Source organism: Ovis canadensis, chromosome 20 (genome assembly GCF_042477335.2).
Source record: "Ovis canadensis isolate MfBH-ARS-UI-01 breed Bighorn chromosome 20, ARS-UI_OviCan_v2, whole genome shotgun sequence".
NCBI classification, from domain to species: Eukaryota; Metazoa; Chordata; class Mammalia; order Artiodactyla; family Bovidae; genus Ovis; species Ovis canadensis.
In genome coordinates this window covers 65,399,182-65,415,629 of record NC_091264.1, presented here as the reverse complement: position 1 = coordinate 65,415,629, position 16,448 = coordinate 65,399,182, and the positions used below count along the sequence as shown (strand labels likewise).

The 16,448-nt window shown below is 49.3% G+C and overlaps 1 protein-coding gene across 5 annotated transcripts in view; it reads right to left on the bottom strand.

Annotated features, from left to right (window-relative positions):
- Positions 1-16,448, bottom strand: part of MYLK4 (myosin light chain kinase family member 4) — an 84,407-nt gene that overhangs the window by 31,962 nt on the left and 35,997 nt on the right. Inside the window, exon 2 of one of the 5 annotated variants that reach the window (XM_069564010.1) lies at positions 3,630-3,784. The exons of the other annotated variants lie outside the window; for them this stretch is intronic. Within the exon in view, the coding sequence (XP_069420111.1) occupies positions 3,630-3,650 (21 nt within the window). The 5' untranslated portion in view covers positions 3,651-3,784. The remainder of the gene's footprint in view (positions 1-3,629; positions 3,785-16,448) is intronic. 5 annotated transcript variants of the gene reach the window in all.

The following is a 16,448-nucleotide window of genomic DNA, read 5'->3' as shown; positions in this document are numbered from 1 at the left end:
AGTGGAACAGGTGTGTGTGTGTGTGTGTGTGTGTGTTAATAACCAATTTCAAACCAGGTACAAATGGGATTTGAGCTCCTTGATGTGCATTTGATTAAAATGAGTCTTACTTAGTATAATTCCTCTCTCATGCAACACAAGACCCGACCTTGGAATGTTTTCACATGAAGTTTACAGCGTTTTCTCATCACCTAATAAAACCCTTTGATTTCTCCCCGCTGCAGACAGTTTTATAAGGATCCATTCCAAGTGGTGTTCTCCGTATGCGCTTTAATTTTTATTTCACGTTCGCTTCTATCGCTTCATCTCCTGTGTCCTGCTCCGAGGAAGCGGCGGGCGGTCCAGCCCAGCCCCCTGGGAAGCTGGCTCACGGGGGTGGTTGCACTCTCCGGGGAGCCCAGCATTCCCCAGGGGGAGGGCTGTGTGGCCCCTGGGTTTAGGGGAAGCTCAGAGATCAGCTTCCCCAGGGCAGCAAGTTTTGCAAGCATATTACCAAGCAAAGTGGCTTTAAAAGGCGTCTCTGAGAAATCTCTGAATGTGGAATGTGGTGCGAACGCTGGAGACAGACGCTCGTCTGTGATGACTCTGCCCAAAGGCTTAGTTGGCTGGTCCCTTCTACTCGGAGTAGGGCTGTGTCCAGCTCCCCCTGAGACCTTGTCAGCGACGCAGACTCTGTGTTTAGACTGCAACTTACCTTACGTGCTTCAGAGACGTGGTGAGCACTTGTGATGACGGCGAGGAGACGAGGTTGGAGGCGCGTGCTGAACTTCATTTTACTTCACGAGGGTCAGGAAACCTAGTTTTCCAGGAGGCAGCAGCAAGCGGCAGTTACCTCTTTGTGCATTGCCGAGCTCAACACTAAACCAGGTGCCTGGTCAGTGCCTTTGCTTCAGACACTGAAGTCCTTCCCTGCTTCCGTCCTGGGACCAAGGAGCCGGCCTACACACCGCGCATGCTCTAACGCGTCTGCGAGGCCGCCGACTCTGACCGAGGCCCAGCGGAGTTAAACGCACTCTCCAAATCCCTGTCTGCTGGCGAGAGATCGCTGCTGGGGGGCCTTTCCAGACACCTGCGCCCTTGGAATCGCTCTGCTGTGATGATGATTCAGTAACCAGATGCCCGTGTGGAGGTGTCTCGAGGGCAGGTCACAGAAATGTGTGTGCTTCCTCATTTGCACGTGACCATCTTTCCATTTCTCAGCTGGTGAGGGAGTTGCTTCCACAGAGTTGACTCCTCCCCTCTGCCTCGGGCCCTGTCCACACGGAGGAGGGCGATCTCTCGACCCTTTATCAGGAGACTCGCGTCTCCCCTCCATATAAGGAAATGGCGTATGATGAGGCCTCTTTCCTAGCATTGCTCAGGGGCAGTGGCCTGGGGACTGGCCCCTGAGACGCGCACTTCAGCTCCTTTGTGAATTCCTGGTCTCGGGCAGCGCTGGCACTGAGCCTGTCCTTCTTGCTTCAGCGGGAGAGAACAGACCCGCCGACCCTGGGGGAAGGAGAGGCCGGAGGAATCGAGAGAGCAGCGTGGAGAAATATACACACGACGTGCAAGAGGGAGAGCCCACGCTGTGCTCCGTGACAACCTAGAGGGGTGGCATGGGCTGGGAGGTGGGGCGAGGCTCAAGAGGGAGGGGACACATGGATGCCTACGGCTGATTCACCCTGATGTCTGGCAGAAACCAGCACAATATCGGGAAGCAATTATCCTCCAATTAAAAATACCTTTATTTTTTAAAAAAGAAAGCGCTATCCACCGATTCCGATAAGAATAACAATCTCTTGTTCATGAAAAGATTGCTTCGTCCATGAAAAAACTAATACATGTGGAAAGGTAGCACTTTTCATTACGGAAAAAATGCTTTTTATTTTCCACAACGACGGAAGACAGAACAAGGAGAAACCCACAAAATCAGCTTAGATGAAATATCACAGGTTTAAAGCAGATGTTTTAAAGGAATTAAGATAATGAAAGTAGTTTGCTTCCCAATCCGCTGGGTTGGATATGTCCCTGTTTTGTATTCCCAGCCACACAATTCACAGTGAAGGAACACAGTGTTTTAAACGTTCAAAATAAAACAAAGAAATAGAAAAGTTACTAAATCATAAAATTATCTGGAACTTGAAGAGACCTTGAACAGCATGTAGGCCAAGTCAGCTCAGCTAGAGAGAAGAGAAATGGGAGTCTTCCCAGCTCCACTCAACTGCAGGAGATTTTAATCTTGCCTGCTAAATCGCTTCAGTCGTGTCTGACTCTTTCTGACCCCATGGACTGTCGCCCACCAGGCTCCTCTGTAATGGGATTCTCTAGGCAAGAGTACTGGAGTGGGTTGCCACGCCCTCCTCCAGGAGATCTTCCCGACCCAGGGATTGAACCAGAGTCTCTTTCATCTCCGCCTCCCGCACTGGCAGGAGGGTTCTTTACCAAAGAGCGCCCGGTTAGCTGAAGCGTTTGTGCTGAAAGGCACGGTTCTTGTGTGTACTGCTGACTTTCCCCACAGCGCCTTCCTACCTGCAGTGCCCGCTGGACCCATGCTTACGGACTCTGCTCTCCTCTCCTCTCACTAAACACCCGCCCACCGCAGCACCTTTCCCAAATGTACACACAGCTCTCCTTGCCCCCTGCGTCACTACACAGCAGGTTTCTAGACACTTAGAACAGGCAACTGCAAAACTGTTTCATGTTATGAACCGGTATAAACAGAAGCATTACTCTGTCTTCTGGTATCGGGTCGCCAGAGTGAGAAGGACTTTAAAGTGACTACTTTTGTTTGGAGGGAAAGCTTCTCAAATAAGCCCTAATAGTGGGGATTAAGGAAACTCTATTGGGGCCTGCACTTGTATCTAAATAGAGTAGATTTGGGCCGGACGGGGTCTGAAAATGAGGAGGGGCTGGCCGACTTCCCTCGGCTTGTGGGAATTCTCCACCTGGAATTCTCCGTGGGTTTCCACAGGAAGCAAAAACAGCACACAGTTGCTCCTCCGTCTTCCTGGAGACTGTTGGCCAGACTACGCCCGGAAGAGCAGGAAATAAATCAGTGCCCACGAGGAGGCGACAGCTGGCCGCAGCCCACGCAGCGCTGCACCCTCCTGGATGCAAACTGCAGCTGTGGGTATTGCAAGCCCAGAACTGGAGTCTGTTTTCAGTTAGCAACCTCGTATAAACCTCGTCTACGCTCACTCCACGCCACTGCAGCCCCCTCCTCGAGTTTAATGAACTCTTTCTTCTCTGTGAACCTGACTCGCACACAAAGATAACTGCACAAGGTGAGAAGTCATGAGCGAAACGCTCACATCAAACCACCAGGGCCGACACCGGCAACTCATCCTTGGTTCACTGAGACACACGGCACGCTGGAGCCTCACACGCTAGGCTGCTTCATCCAAGTCCAGAAAATACATCTAAACTGTGAAATGAGAAACTGCTAAAAGAAAAAAAAGTTAGAAGTAACTTTTTCCAAGTCTTCTGTTCATGTCTCATTATTTTCATGTATTAAAATTTAGGCAAAAGTCTAAATATACTTGAATTTCACATTTAATGAGATCAGTTCAATTTGGCATTTAACAATCACTGTAAAATTTTTCATTTTGATTTAATTCAGTTATAAGCAATATATTTTTCAAACTGACCTCATTATTGCTGGAGCACATTTACACAAGTACATAGCTTGCTGTAGCCACATCGGTCACATCTGAACCTGGACATTTCTTCACCTGCTAGCCCGTTGCTGTTGTTCATTTTCTGTTCACTCCCACAAAATTACTCATATTGGCACCAATTTTTCCTACGTAACAGAGAAGCAGTGTTATTTAAAAATAAATAAGTTCAGTTTCTAGGGTAAATGTTATAAAAAATATCAAGTACTTTTTATGAATCCTACTCTTAGTAGCACCTCAAAGTTTTTTCTCTACTAAAAGTTATGACAATTAATGTCGAAGTCAACTGTGGGGCTTTTTTTTTTAATTTTAAAGAAAATTAACCAGATGAGGATTCCAACTCCTATGAAAACCACGTTCTATAAAATAGGGACTCCAGCTGCAAAAAAATCCTTAACTCAAAAATTCTAAAACCTAGGAATTCTTTTCAAGTGATTAAATAACTAAGACTAGTTTATTTTATAGCATGGATATATATATATATATTTAATGAAACAGCATACTATTTATATGCATTTCATAATCATGCATATTTTTATTAAACCTTGCTCCCATCTATACTGATTTAACCAAATTCATGTCTGAAAGTATACATAACCTTTCCCCCAGGTAATCTAATATCATTATCAAAATTAAAAAATAGGGATTTTGATAGAATTAGTCTCATCTGTATATCTAAATATACTGCCTCTAAACAATGCTTTAATAGTTCATAATGCTAAATAAGTTTCCTTACTAAATTCAAGGACTAGTCAAAGAACACCAGCTCCGAAGCCGAAGCTGGGAAAGCTGGCTGAATCTATAAACGTACTTACGCTTAGAAATAACACAACTGTGCTTATGAGTCACGTTCTCTGACGAAAATTGTTTTTTTTAATTTGCCTTTAAGCATTATATTTTGTTACTTTCTCTTCAAGTCGTTTTTGAAATCATTTTTTCAGAGGATACCAAAGAGTTGATCTTAAAGTTTAACCTCACAGATCTGCCATACAGCGTAGCCTTTGTTGTCATGAATTTCGGCCGTGGAAAAAGAAAAAAGCCACGTCTCCCATTTCCATTCCCCCAGTGACAAGACAGAAGGGACTGTCCCCTCTCGGATTTGCTGTGACCCGGACCGTCGGTCTCGTCAGCCCGAGCTAGCACAGGAGTTAATTAGCTGCTAATAGGCTCGAGGATTGTGCCAGCGCTGGGCTTCTCGCAGGGCTGTTTTGTTCATATCCAGGACTATATGTTCCTTCCACTTAATCTTTTGGAGTCTTACTTCGTACTCCAACTCAAATTAAAAGCTCTGGCCTCCTCCCTCCATGGCTGCCTCGTTGCAGAAGTCTTTATTAAGACCGGGTTTGTCTTCTGGCTAGGACACCTCGGTAATTTTCCTGCAGAGCTCACATCCTTGAAAACACTATCTGGTTTCTTTCTAAATGAGCACCTCTGATAGGTCACTCGTAAAAATATCTAACGGTTTAGCCTCCCTCCATCAGCCACGCGCCTATCAGATGGCAGACGGTCCCGTCCTCACAGACGATGCTGTGCCTTCATCCTAGACCTCATCGCAGCAGAGGTCCTCAGGGTCCACACACGATCAGGGGCTGACGGCTGTTTGGCGAGTCTTCCTGCCTTGGGCATCATCACGCCGCTCCCGGCTTCTCCTCTGTGTGGTTGACATCTGTGAGCACCGAGCCCGTTTTTTCTCCTTGGAGGACTCACGGACACCTTCAACTAAACTCTAGACAAATGAGCTCAGAACTCTGTGTTTAATGCCATGATTCCAATGATTACTAGATCTTACCATTTGATCATAATATCAGGATTTCAAACTGTACAAATCTAAATGAAACCCACCATCTTACACTTGCGTTGGCTTGCCCTCAGGGGTTCCAGCCTCCATCCACAGCGCTGTGTCTTATTTGTGGATCTTCCAGGGAGGCGTGGTGTCCGGCTCAAAGCAACCCAGGGCCAGGCCTAACCTCGCACTTGAGTGTCCATCCTCCCACTGGGCACTGTTCTCATAGGAGCTTCGCCCACCTTAGACCCAAGGCTGTGGCAAGCTCCACAGGTCAGGCATGTGACTGGCACCACCAAGTGAGCAGAGAAAAGCAAACAGAAATCCAGAGAAACACCACTGTGGATTCCACCTGGGACAACAAACCCTGCAAGGCCTGCTCCTGGCTGACAGGCCCCGATGCTGGGCTTGGGCCCCAGGAGGCAGCAGCAGTCTCCGGTGGGGAGTCTGAGGGGTTTAAGGCCTAGACTAGGCTCTCACACACGATCAAACTTGGAAGGACCAGCAAAGCCTGGCCCTCCTCCTAATCTGAGGCCTCCCTGGGTTGTGGGGTGCCCTAGTGTGGGGACTCGGGTGTAGGAGGCCCCTTGAGAACTCAGGGTGCCCAGGGGCTGAGCATCACCTCTGAGGACCGTGCAGAACCGGGAGCAGCATCTGCAATGGCAAGGTGAGCCAAGGAGCCCAGCGCCTGGGCACAGACACTTCTTTTCGGGAGAATTCTAACAGGGAGAAGTTCCCAGGGTAAAGCTCCGCTGTCTCAGGAAGGGCAGAGATGTCAAGGTCGCCTCACAGCTCCCGCTTCTCCCCACGCCTGCGTGTCACAGACCCCCACCACAGGCCCCTGGGGTCCCAAGGCCCAGGATACCTCGGAAAGGAGGCGCAGACGCTTCCAACTGGAGGTTATGAGAACAGGTTCAAGGTCGAAATGCGTCCTACAGGACAGCAGCCCGCGACTCCAGCTGCAGAACAGTCACCGGGAGAGCCTCTGAAACCCCAGCCCTGGCGCCCCATCCCAGGCCACACTTCCAAAGTGAGAACTTTATTTCAACCTTTTCTAAAGCCTTAGACTTGTGAGGTTCAGCAAAGGAAAACACAAGACGCCCAGTTAAATTTAAATTCAGATGAATGACAAATAACTTTTTAATGTGTGTCCCTTACCAAAAAAAAATCATTCATTCTCTGAAATTCCATTCTAAGTGGCGCCCTGTATATTTTCTTGGGCAGCTCATGTGAGTAACGCACAGTCAAGGGTGGGGAACAGCTGCCCTGGGGTTGGCTCGGCAAGGTCCTAGCCGTCTAATTTGCAAACTTTGTCTTAAGTGGAGAGTTCTGTCACAGCCAAGACGCCTCTGCGAGGTTTGTGAACTAGCGTTTAACGCACCACACTACTATGGCACGTGCCCGAGACAGCCAGGGTCAAGAGACAACCAGCAAGATGGTGTCACTGTCGTCCAAGGACTAGCCGTCCAGAGGCAGAATAGAATAATAAATTATTTCTTGTAATTTCTTACAATTCTTTAAAATATTTACCCAAATAGTAATTGATCATGTTGACAGGTCTGTTTATCAGAGAAGTCCCTTTGGAGCAAAACTTACAGAAATCAAACCTTGTTTTGAAAACTTTTGGATGGGACATCAAAGCTTCATTTTTGACAATTAACCACTTTTACGTACTGGCTTAAAGCTTCCCTCAGCTATAGGTTTCCTGGCCCTGAAGCCTCCCCTGGAGCTCTGAAGCCGCTGCTCTTGCGCAGGCTGCCCTCGGCTGTGGAGCTGGGTTTCCCCAGGAGGTTGGAAGCGCACCGCGCGGTGTCTTTAGCTGGAGTTTAGAATGTTGCCCAGGAGGAGGCGGAGGGCAAGGCCAGCGCACAGCCTGTTTCACTTAGGGTCCCTCACAGATGCTCCGACACTCTGGTGCTAATAGTGCCCCAGGCACTGAAATCCGCTGGCCGTCCATTTTCCGGACCGGAGTGGTGGGTTTATCCTCATAATAGTATCTCTCGCCCTAACTGCTCTGGAGGTGTGTTTTCTTGAGTGGCAGGGAGCTGGTCTGCACACAGCAGTGCATACGAGTCCAGGGCAGGAACCGTCCTCTGACCGAGCCACAGCGGGAAGGACGCTGAGGACCACGGCTCCGGGCTCTGTCCCGAGGATGGATGGCTCTCCAGCCAACCACAGCGTCACCCGCTCTGCTGTTGGCCAGTCCACAGGCTCTGCATTTCCCGCAAGATACGGCAAGAAACGGAGTTGCGGAAATTAACCTGAGTCGTGGCACTCTTACTAACTCACGTTAGTTTAATAACTCAGGAGAGGAAAGAATGAGTTCAGCACAACATTTCCTTGGTGATTGCAACTCACAGATTCGTGGAGGTATTTTTTAGCAGTCCTTGTCTTCACCCTCAGATGGTCCATATTCTAAATATCCTCAAGTCTCCAGTTACTTCCAAACTTTCTCATGAAATTCTCTTACCTGTGGCTCAGTAAAGATGGAATGAAATGAGGGCAAGACTTTATTTTTGAACTGTGTTTGAGCACGACACAGGAGGAAACCTTCTGGTTACCCTTCAGGAGCTTCTGCATGGGGTGTCAGCCCAGGGCTCACGAACACACTTTCACAGGGTGGTATCATCTGAGAAGCTGTAAAGTGCTAAGATGCTTTGGAAGGGCATCTCATACGTAACAGTATCCACTAATTAAAAACTATTTTTAAGTCATGCTAACGTTGGGTATCTCTGGCTTAAAAGAAATAAGGCAACATTTCGGGTCTATAATTTTTAAGTAGGCTCTGGGGAGTCGTTCTGAAGAGCAACCTAAGAGTGACAATTATTTTTCCTCGGAAACAAAAGCTCTTTCCTCCAGTTGTAGTATCCTTGACAAAGAAGGTGCCTCTGTAAAGATATAAATAATCAATCAAAGGTGTACATCTTGCAAGTAAGTATATAACATGTCAGAGGTGGCCTATGAGGTGGGTTTTTCTCCTCTTTTGTTTTAAAGCAGAAAAGGACACTCTGTGAACACATCTATTTGAGGAAACCTTCACTGTGTTCCCACTGACAGTCACGAAACCTGAAACTCCCGGGCGCTGACTCCACTGCCCCTGGAACAACAGCTTCATCATGCCCCGGGGCTCACACTCAGCAGGGGCCACCTGAGCCGGGGGGATGACCTCCGTGGAGCGACGCCATCAAACGCAGCTGGCCGCCTTCGTCCATCAGTGGCGCCCACCTGCTGCGTCCATGAGCCCCGGTGCCCTCGGCCACTCAGCTAGCAGCGAGCAAGTTCCAGCAGACAGACTGGCCACGCGTGGGCTCATGTCCGTGCAAGTAGCCTGGGGAGGGCCACCCAGACCTCTGTCTACTTCAGGCCACCCGAAGTCCAGCAGGGAGCCACTGGTCACCCAGAGACCTTCTCCGATGACATAGAACTTCCCGTGATCTCTGACTCAAGCTACGCAGAGCAACAAGAGAAGACCCAGGGCATTCCTCAGCCTACGGCATTCGTGTTTGGAGACACTGGTTTTAACCATCATGAGAGTCATCAGCAGAGGTCTCTAACCTTAAGCTGAGCAGAGTTAACCAGCCCTGGTCTCAAAGGCTTGTGAGGGGTACTAGGTGGAACCTGCCAAGGTTAGGGAGGCCCCAGGGTTGTGCCCATCCTCACCGAGCTGGTCTTTACCACCAGGGTCCACGGAGAAAGGGCCAGACACAAGCTACTGTCTGCCGCTGCTCGACAGGGTACTTTGCTTGAAGCCAGAAAAAGTCCTGAAGAAAGCAGGCTCTTAAAAGGCATGAAATCTTAACTCTGGGAGGGGACCATCTCTGTCAGATGGATCACTGGCCCACAGTCAGGAGGCTGGGTCCTAGGGGCGTTTCTGCTAACCAGCTGCATTCCCTGTGGAGAGCACTCCATGTTAGAGACGCGGGTTTATCGCCCCTAGTTTCAAAGACCGTTGACGGGCTAACATACAGGGACGAATGTGGAAGTGTTTTGGGAAAAAGAAAAGCATCACAAACACCAGCGTGGTGCAGGGCCCCCAGGACAGGCGGGTCGGCTGTCTGCACTGACTCTGCTGCCCGGGGCAAGTCCACCCCCACCGGGGAGGCGTGCCCAGGCCTGGCCCCGGCACTTGGAAGAACGCTCTCCTGTTGCCATGAACGCCAGCACAGAGCAGTCGCCAGGACTTTGTTAGAGCAGGCCGTTCCCACCCAGAGTCAGGGCACGATTTAACACTCAGGAATCCCCGGGGAGGTCGCTGGGGGTCAGCCTGGCGGGGCGGTGCAGGGTTTCCCAGCCAGTTTAAAGGTCGGATTCCTCATTTGGGCCCAGACGCTGGCTGACAAACATACCCTGAGCCACATCCCACGGAGAACTTTGCTTTTGTTATTTCTCCTTAAAACACTCCCACCCAAACCCAGAACGAAGGATGATTTTTCCTGGACGACGAGTGATATAAGCCAGGGAACTTCCCTGGTGGTCCAGCGGTTAAGACCCCGAGCTTCCACTACAGGGGCCATGGGTTCAATCCCTGGTCAGGGAATTAAGACCCCACATGCCACATGGACAAAAATAAAATGAAATAACATAAGCCCAAAACCACAACGAGATACCACACCACACCCATCACGCCTGGGAGCCCAGCATAAAAACAGTAAGTGCTGGTGAGGGTGTGAAGAAATCGGAACCCTGTGCACTGATGGTGGGGACGCAAAATGGCGCAGCCGCCGGGGAAAAGGGTGAGGCGGACTCTCCAAAGATTTAACAGACAGCTACCATATCAGCAGTCGTGCTTCCGAGGTGCACCCGAAAGATCTAAAACCAAGAATGCCGAAACGTGTCTGCACAGCCCCGTCCACAGCAGCATTATCCACAGCAGCCAAAATGTGGAAGACACTCAAGCGTCTGCTGGTGGGTGGATGGATGGGAAACCCTTTTCAGTCTTGCTAAGCTAAAAGCAGCCCTGTATGTGCTAGGAATGAGCAGAGTGTGTTCAAGCGTGATCCTGCTTGGATGAATTCTTTAAAGCACATGCATACAGGCTGGCATTCCTAAAAGAAATCACAGGAAATTGTCGACAGCATTCACTGTGGCGAGAAGCTGGAGCTGGGGCCACAGTGTAATTTCTCATCATTTTCAAGTTTCCTGTCCGGTCTGAATTTGTTTCCCATGCTGGCATGTGCCCATTCATTCGTTTATGCGTTCATTCATCCGAGACAGAACGCTGAATATGCGCAGAGGAATAAGACAGAGCCCTGACGGAAAAGCCTTACAATCAAGCCAGAAAACCTGAGAACTGCATTATTAAAATAGTTATCCTGTACGGGTTATAACTGCTTAACAGACCGGATGCCTGTCCTGCCTCGGCTCTTTTTCTAGCTGTGTGATCTTGCGCAAGCTGCTTAACCTTTCTGTGCCTCAATTTTCATCTGTAAGCTAAGGATAATAAGGGTTCTGAGCTTGCAGAGGTTTCATGAGCATGAAGCGAACATATACGAAGCACTTAGACCGGTGGCTGGCACATGGTAAGCTCTCAATTAGCGCCTGACGCTCTTACGATAAAGATGCAGACAGGGTTACCCCAGCCCAGGGGAAGGAGGGCTTCCTCCAGGGGCTCCTGGCTATGGAGGCTTTGAGGCAGTGTTGCCCCTTGAGCCCGGCCTGAAAACATACCCAAGTGTTTGCCTGGTGAGCAGGAGGGAGAGGCTGTGTCAGGAAAAGAGAAGAACTGAGGTCAGACAGGACGGTGTGGCTGCTGGGACAGTCGCCCGAACAGGCCAAGTGAACTCCTGAACTTTCCTTCTAGGAGCTTCGCAAGGAAATAAAAAAGAAAGAGCAACTTTGTTCATTTTTAAAGTCCAGTACGTAATTTGTGTAGAGGCCGACCCCTCGTATGGCATTTCAGACTCCCTGGTTAAATTGCCTTTTTATAGTCTTCTTGGTAGAAGTTCACACCTGATCAAACATCTGTAAACGAGCCAGTATAAAAGTGAAACCCCTGAAACGGAGAGCAGACACGTAAGCAGCCCCGGGCGGGTGGACTGCGGCAGGGAGCGCCCCGCACCGCGCGAAATCCGACTCGCACCCGCACCCCGGGCTGAGCTGTTCACAAGGCGCCACTTGGCATTGGGAGTGACCCTGTGGCCGTCGACCCCAGCACCCACCATGTGGGACTCCAGGTGAAGGTCTAGCACCTCACGTCTGCCCGGTGGTCCGGTAGGCCGGGGTGGGCCTGTGACCCCAGCTCCTCAGGTTACAGGCACACTGAGTCAGCAGTACCGTGTGCGAGGCTCCCAGCCAACAGGCGTCCGCAGACTCCGGCTCGTCGGCCTTCCGGGGAGTAAAGTGAGCATTTTCTCCTGGCAGGGGAGAGCTGAGCCTCCAGGAAGTCAAGCAGCTTGTCCAGCTTGACCATCACTCAGGATGTGCGCCCACCTCCTCTCGCTCCACACTCAGCGTTCTGCTATGAGCTGCCTCCTCTGGGAAATGCTTCACACCCAGCGTCTTGGGGAGTCAGTGCTGGGGATACCAGGGCGGGGTCTCTGGCCCACACGCGACTAAGCTCCGCACTGCCTGCGGGCCAGGCGCTCACTCGGCCTGGTCTCTGGACAGACCATGCCATAGGTTGCGACATCTGTCTAATGTCCTTTCCCCAGCTTCCCTTCTAAGAGACACCTGGATTATGTGTTCAGCTAAAAAACTATGTTCTTCAGCCTCCTTTGCAGAAGGGTTGGCCACTGAGACATAACCATCAGAGAGTACAAAGCTTTCAAGGAAAACTTCTGGCCCCTCCAGTCCTCAAGCTACAGGGAAAGCAGGTCTGCAGCAGGAGCCCCACTAGCCTCCTTGGGGCTGTAAGGGGGAGGCCGGAGCGTTCCAGAGAGCCTGGCTAAGAATCGAACCTCTGGACCTCTAGACTCTCAGGGTCTAAACCTTCGTGTACTGAACTTGCTAGAGTGTGAGTTCTAGAAAGTGAAGTCGCTCAGTCACGTCTGACTCTTTGCGACCCCATGGACTGTTGCCCACCAGGCTCCTCTGTCCGTGGGATTTTCCAGGCAAGAGTACTGGAGTGGGCTGCCACTCCCTTCTCCAGGGATCGAACCCGGGTCTCGTCCATGGCGGGCGGGCTCTTTACCAGCTGAGCCACAGGGAAGCCCTCTGTTTCTAAGCGGCACGCTGATAGCGCATGGGCACGCACTGACTCTGACCATCGTTCACGTGTCCGCTCACACCCGTGTGGCTGGTGAAAGTCAAGCCTACTTGTCAGAATTGATGAATAAAAATAGCTTTTAGTCATCTATTTTCTCAACAGGAAACAGAAGAGGTGCAGCTGTGTTTGCTGGGGAGTCTGGGAGTCTGTAAATTTCACACCCATGAGGCTGAACGTCACTAGTCTCACTGGAGCCTTCGCGTGACTTTCCGAGGCCAGCTTCCTGCCTTCTCTTTCATTCCACAGGACTGCTGTGGCAGACAGACCAGCTAGGAGTAAGCGAAACTCCCAGGCTTCTGAGAGAAAGCCACACTCCACGTACACACACACCCACTCACACTCACACACACACACACTCACTCACACCCTTCAAAAGGCAGGATGTGTAGCTAGGTCTGGGCTCACATCCTTGAGTCACATCCACCCACACACGGGAGAAAGCATGCCAGTCATCCCCGGAGCAGGGACCAGAGCGCTGGGAGTTCATCAGCGAGGAAGGAAAGACAGAGGGGGGAGAGGGCAGGGGGTCACAGTGGGGGAGAGAAACCAACCGCACTTCCGGGGCAGGGCGGCCGAGGCACCGCTGCCCCGGTTGCGTTACAGGCCCTGAGAACAGGAAAGAGAGCCCTGCTTCATAGGTAAACGTGTGAGCGTGAGCGCAATTAAATACAGTAACTTCCCACCTAGCTACAGAATTGAATGTGCCAAATAATTCTATATTAATTGCCTGTGAAAAGGCGTAGTGCTTTACAGCCTGGATTCCTTGCCTGTGTTTAGTGATTTTTTAATTAGAAATGACATGTTCCAATTCACAGTTTGTCTTCCTGTTATTTTCATCAAACAGACCACAATCCCAAGTTCAGGCAGACCAAATGTATGTAAAAAATAAAATTATGAAATTTGTCTAAAAAGAAGGAAGAGTTTTATTCCAGTCCTGTTAATTCAGTGACACAGATTAATAGCTACTGAAGTGTGGTTCAGTGCAGAGCAGATCAGATCAGCAGCATCTGTAATCACAGCAACTGGTTCATCTTCCTGCATTTAAGTTCTAGTAAGACCCTTGAATATTTTTCTCTTAATCAGTTTACCAGTTTCCAATCTTATTTACACTAATTTTTTAACCAGAATAATTAGAGAAAAGCAAGCTTTAACCAAGTCTGTTATCACTAGTTATAAATTAGTGGGGATTCCCTCGTAGCTCGGTTGGTAAAGAATCTGCTTCTGATGCGGGAGGCCTGGGTTTGATCCCTGGGTCGGAAAGTTCCCCTGGAGAAGGAAATGGCAACCCACTCCAGCACTCTTGCCTGGGAAATCCCATGGATAGAGGAGCCTGGCGGGCTGCAGTACGTGGGGTCACAGAGAGGACTTAGTGACTAAACCATGGATGGGTAAACGCTGACCGTGTGACCTGGAAAAGGCCCTGATGCTGGGAGGGACTGGGGGCCATGTGAAGTTCTAACTGTACAGCTGAGGGTGGTGCCAGCGCTCTCACAGGTAAAGAAAATCTGGGTGGATTTAAGGGAGTAGCCCCTTTCTGAATAAATGAAGCGAAGTAAAATCGCTGCTGATACGTCTGTACCTATGTCAGTATCCACTAGAACTGAACTAGAAGGACCCTTCCTTCTGGTTTGAAACTGACCTCCTCTAAGAGCCCTTCCTTTCCTCTCTGTCTTACTCCGTGCTCTGCTGCTTCTTCAGTTCAGTTCAGTTCAGTCGCTCAGTCGTGTCCGACTCTGCGACCCCATGAATCGCAGCACGCCAGGCCTCCCTGTCCATCACCATCTCCCGGAGTTCACTCAGACTCACGTCCATCAAGTCCGTGATGCCATCCAGCCATCTCATCCTCTGTCATCCCCTTCTCCTCCTGCCCCCAATACCTCCCAGCATCAGAGTCTTTTTCAATAGGTCAACTCTTCGCATGAGGTGGCCAAAGTACTGGAGTTTCAGCTTTAGCATCATTTCTTCCAAAGAAATCCCAGGGCTGATCTCCTTCAGAATGGACTGGTTGGATCTCCTTGCAGTCCAAGGGACCCTCAAGAGTCTTCTCCAACACCACAGTTCAAAAGCATCAATTTTTCGGCACTCAGCTTTCTTCACAGTCCAACTCTCACATCCATACATGAACACAGGAAAAACCATAGCCTTGACTAGACGGACCTTAGTCGGCAAAGTAATATCTCTGCTTTTGAGTATACTATCTAGGTTGGTCATAACCTTTCTTCCAAGGAGTAAGCGTCTTTTAATTTCATGGCTGCAATCACCATCTGCAGTGATTTTGGAGCCCCCCAAAATAAAGTCTGACACTGTTTCCACTGTTTCCCCATCTATTTCCCATGAAGTGATGGGACCAGATGCCATGATCTTCGTTTTCTGAATGTTGAGCTTTAAGCCAGCTTTTTCACTCTCCTCTTTCACTTTCATCAAGAGGCTTTTTAGCTCCTCTTCACTTTCTGCCATAAGGGTGGTGTCATCTGCATATCTGAGGTGATTGATATTTCTCCCGGCAATCTTAATTCCAGATTGTGCTTCTTCCAGTTCAGCATTTCTCATGATGTACTCTGCACAGAAGTTAAATAAGCAGGGTGACAATATACAGCCTTGACGTACTCCTTTTCCTATTTGGAACCACTCTGTTGTTCCATGTCCAGTTCTAACTGTTGCTTCCTGACCTGCATACAGATTCCTCAAGAGGCAGGTCAGGTGGTCTGGTATTCCCACCTCTTTCAGAATTTTCCACAGTTTATTGTGATCCACACAGTCAAAGGCTTTGGCATAGTCAATAAAGCAGAAATAGATGTGTTTCTGGAACTCTCTTGCTTTTTCCATGATCCAGTGGATGTTGGCAATTTGATCTCTGGTTCCTCTGCCTTTTCTAAACCCAGCTTGAACATCAGGGAGTTCACAGTTCAAGTACTGCTGAAGCCTGGCTTGGAGAATTTTGAGCGTTACTTTACTAGCATGTGAGATGAGTGCAATTGTGCAACAGTTTGAGCATTCTTTGGCATTGCCTTTCTTTGGAATTGGAATGAAAACTGACCTTTTCTAGTCCTGTGGCCGCTGCTGAGTTTTCCAAACTTGCTGGCATATCGAGTGCAGCACTTTCACAGCATCATCTTTCAGGATTTAACCACAATAAGAATAAGCGGGTCATACCCACACAGAGGAAACAGATAACATGAGAAGACACAGCGGCAATAGAGTTTCAGAGGCTGGAGGCAGATGGGTAAATGATCCGGACAGGAGAGCGGAATCTCAGGACAGCAGAGGGACGTGGAGAAGCAAGCAGGCTTATTCCACAGGACACTGGGACGATTTGAAACATACCAAGTATTTCATCTCAGTCCCAGAGATTACAATTTAATTGGTCTGGCCTGTGGTCTGGACACTTGAGTTTTTAAGGATTTCCTAGTGATTCTAACATGCAGACAAGTGTTGGCATTTCGGCCCTAGCACGAAAACCAGAGGCTAAAACTAATGGAGCAAAGCAAGTTGGAGGCAGCAGAGGTGATGTAAGAAAAAAAACTGTAAAAGAAAACTCATCAACGCGCTCATGAAACGTGCTCAATCTCTGTTACTAGAACAGGATTTACTTAAAAGAAGTGCTCAGAGAATAGGAAAGAGTTGTTGGAATCGATTCCGATAGTTGACGAGAGAACTTAAAGGAACCCCCACAATAAAGAAAACTCCCCGAAAGCTGAGCAGAGAAGGAAAACAGACGTGAAAGGGTAAGGGATTCCAAGACCAGGGGATCCGACACTCAAATACTAGGAGTTCCAGAACGGAAACGAGAGAGCATGGAAGTGCC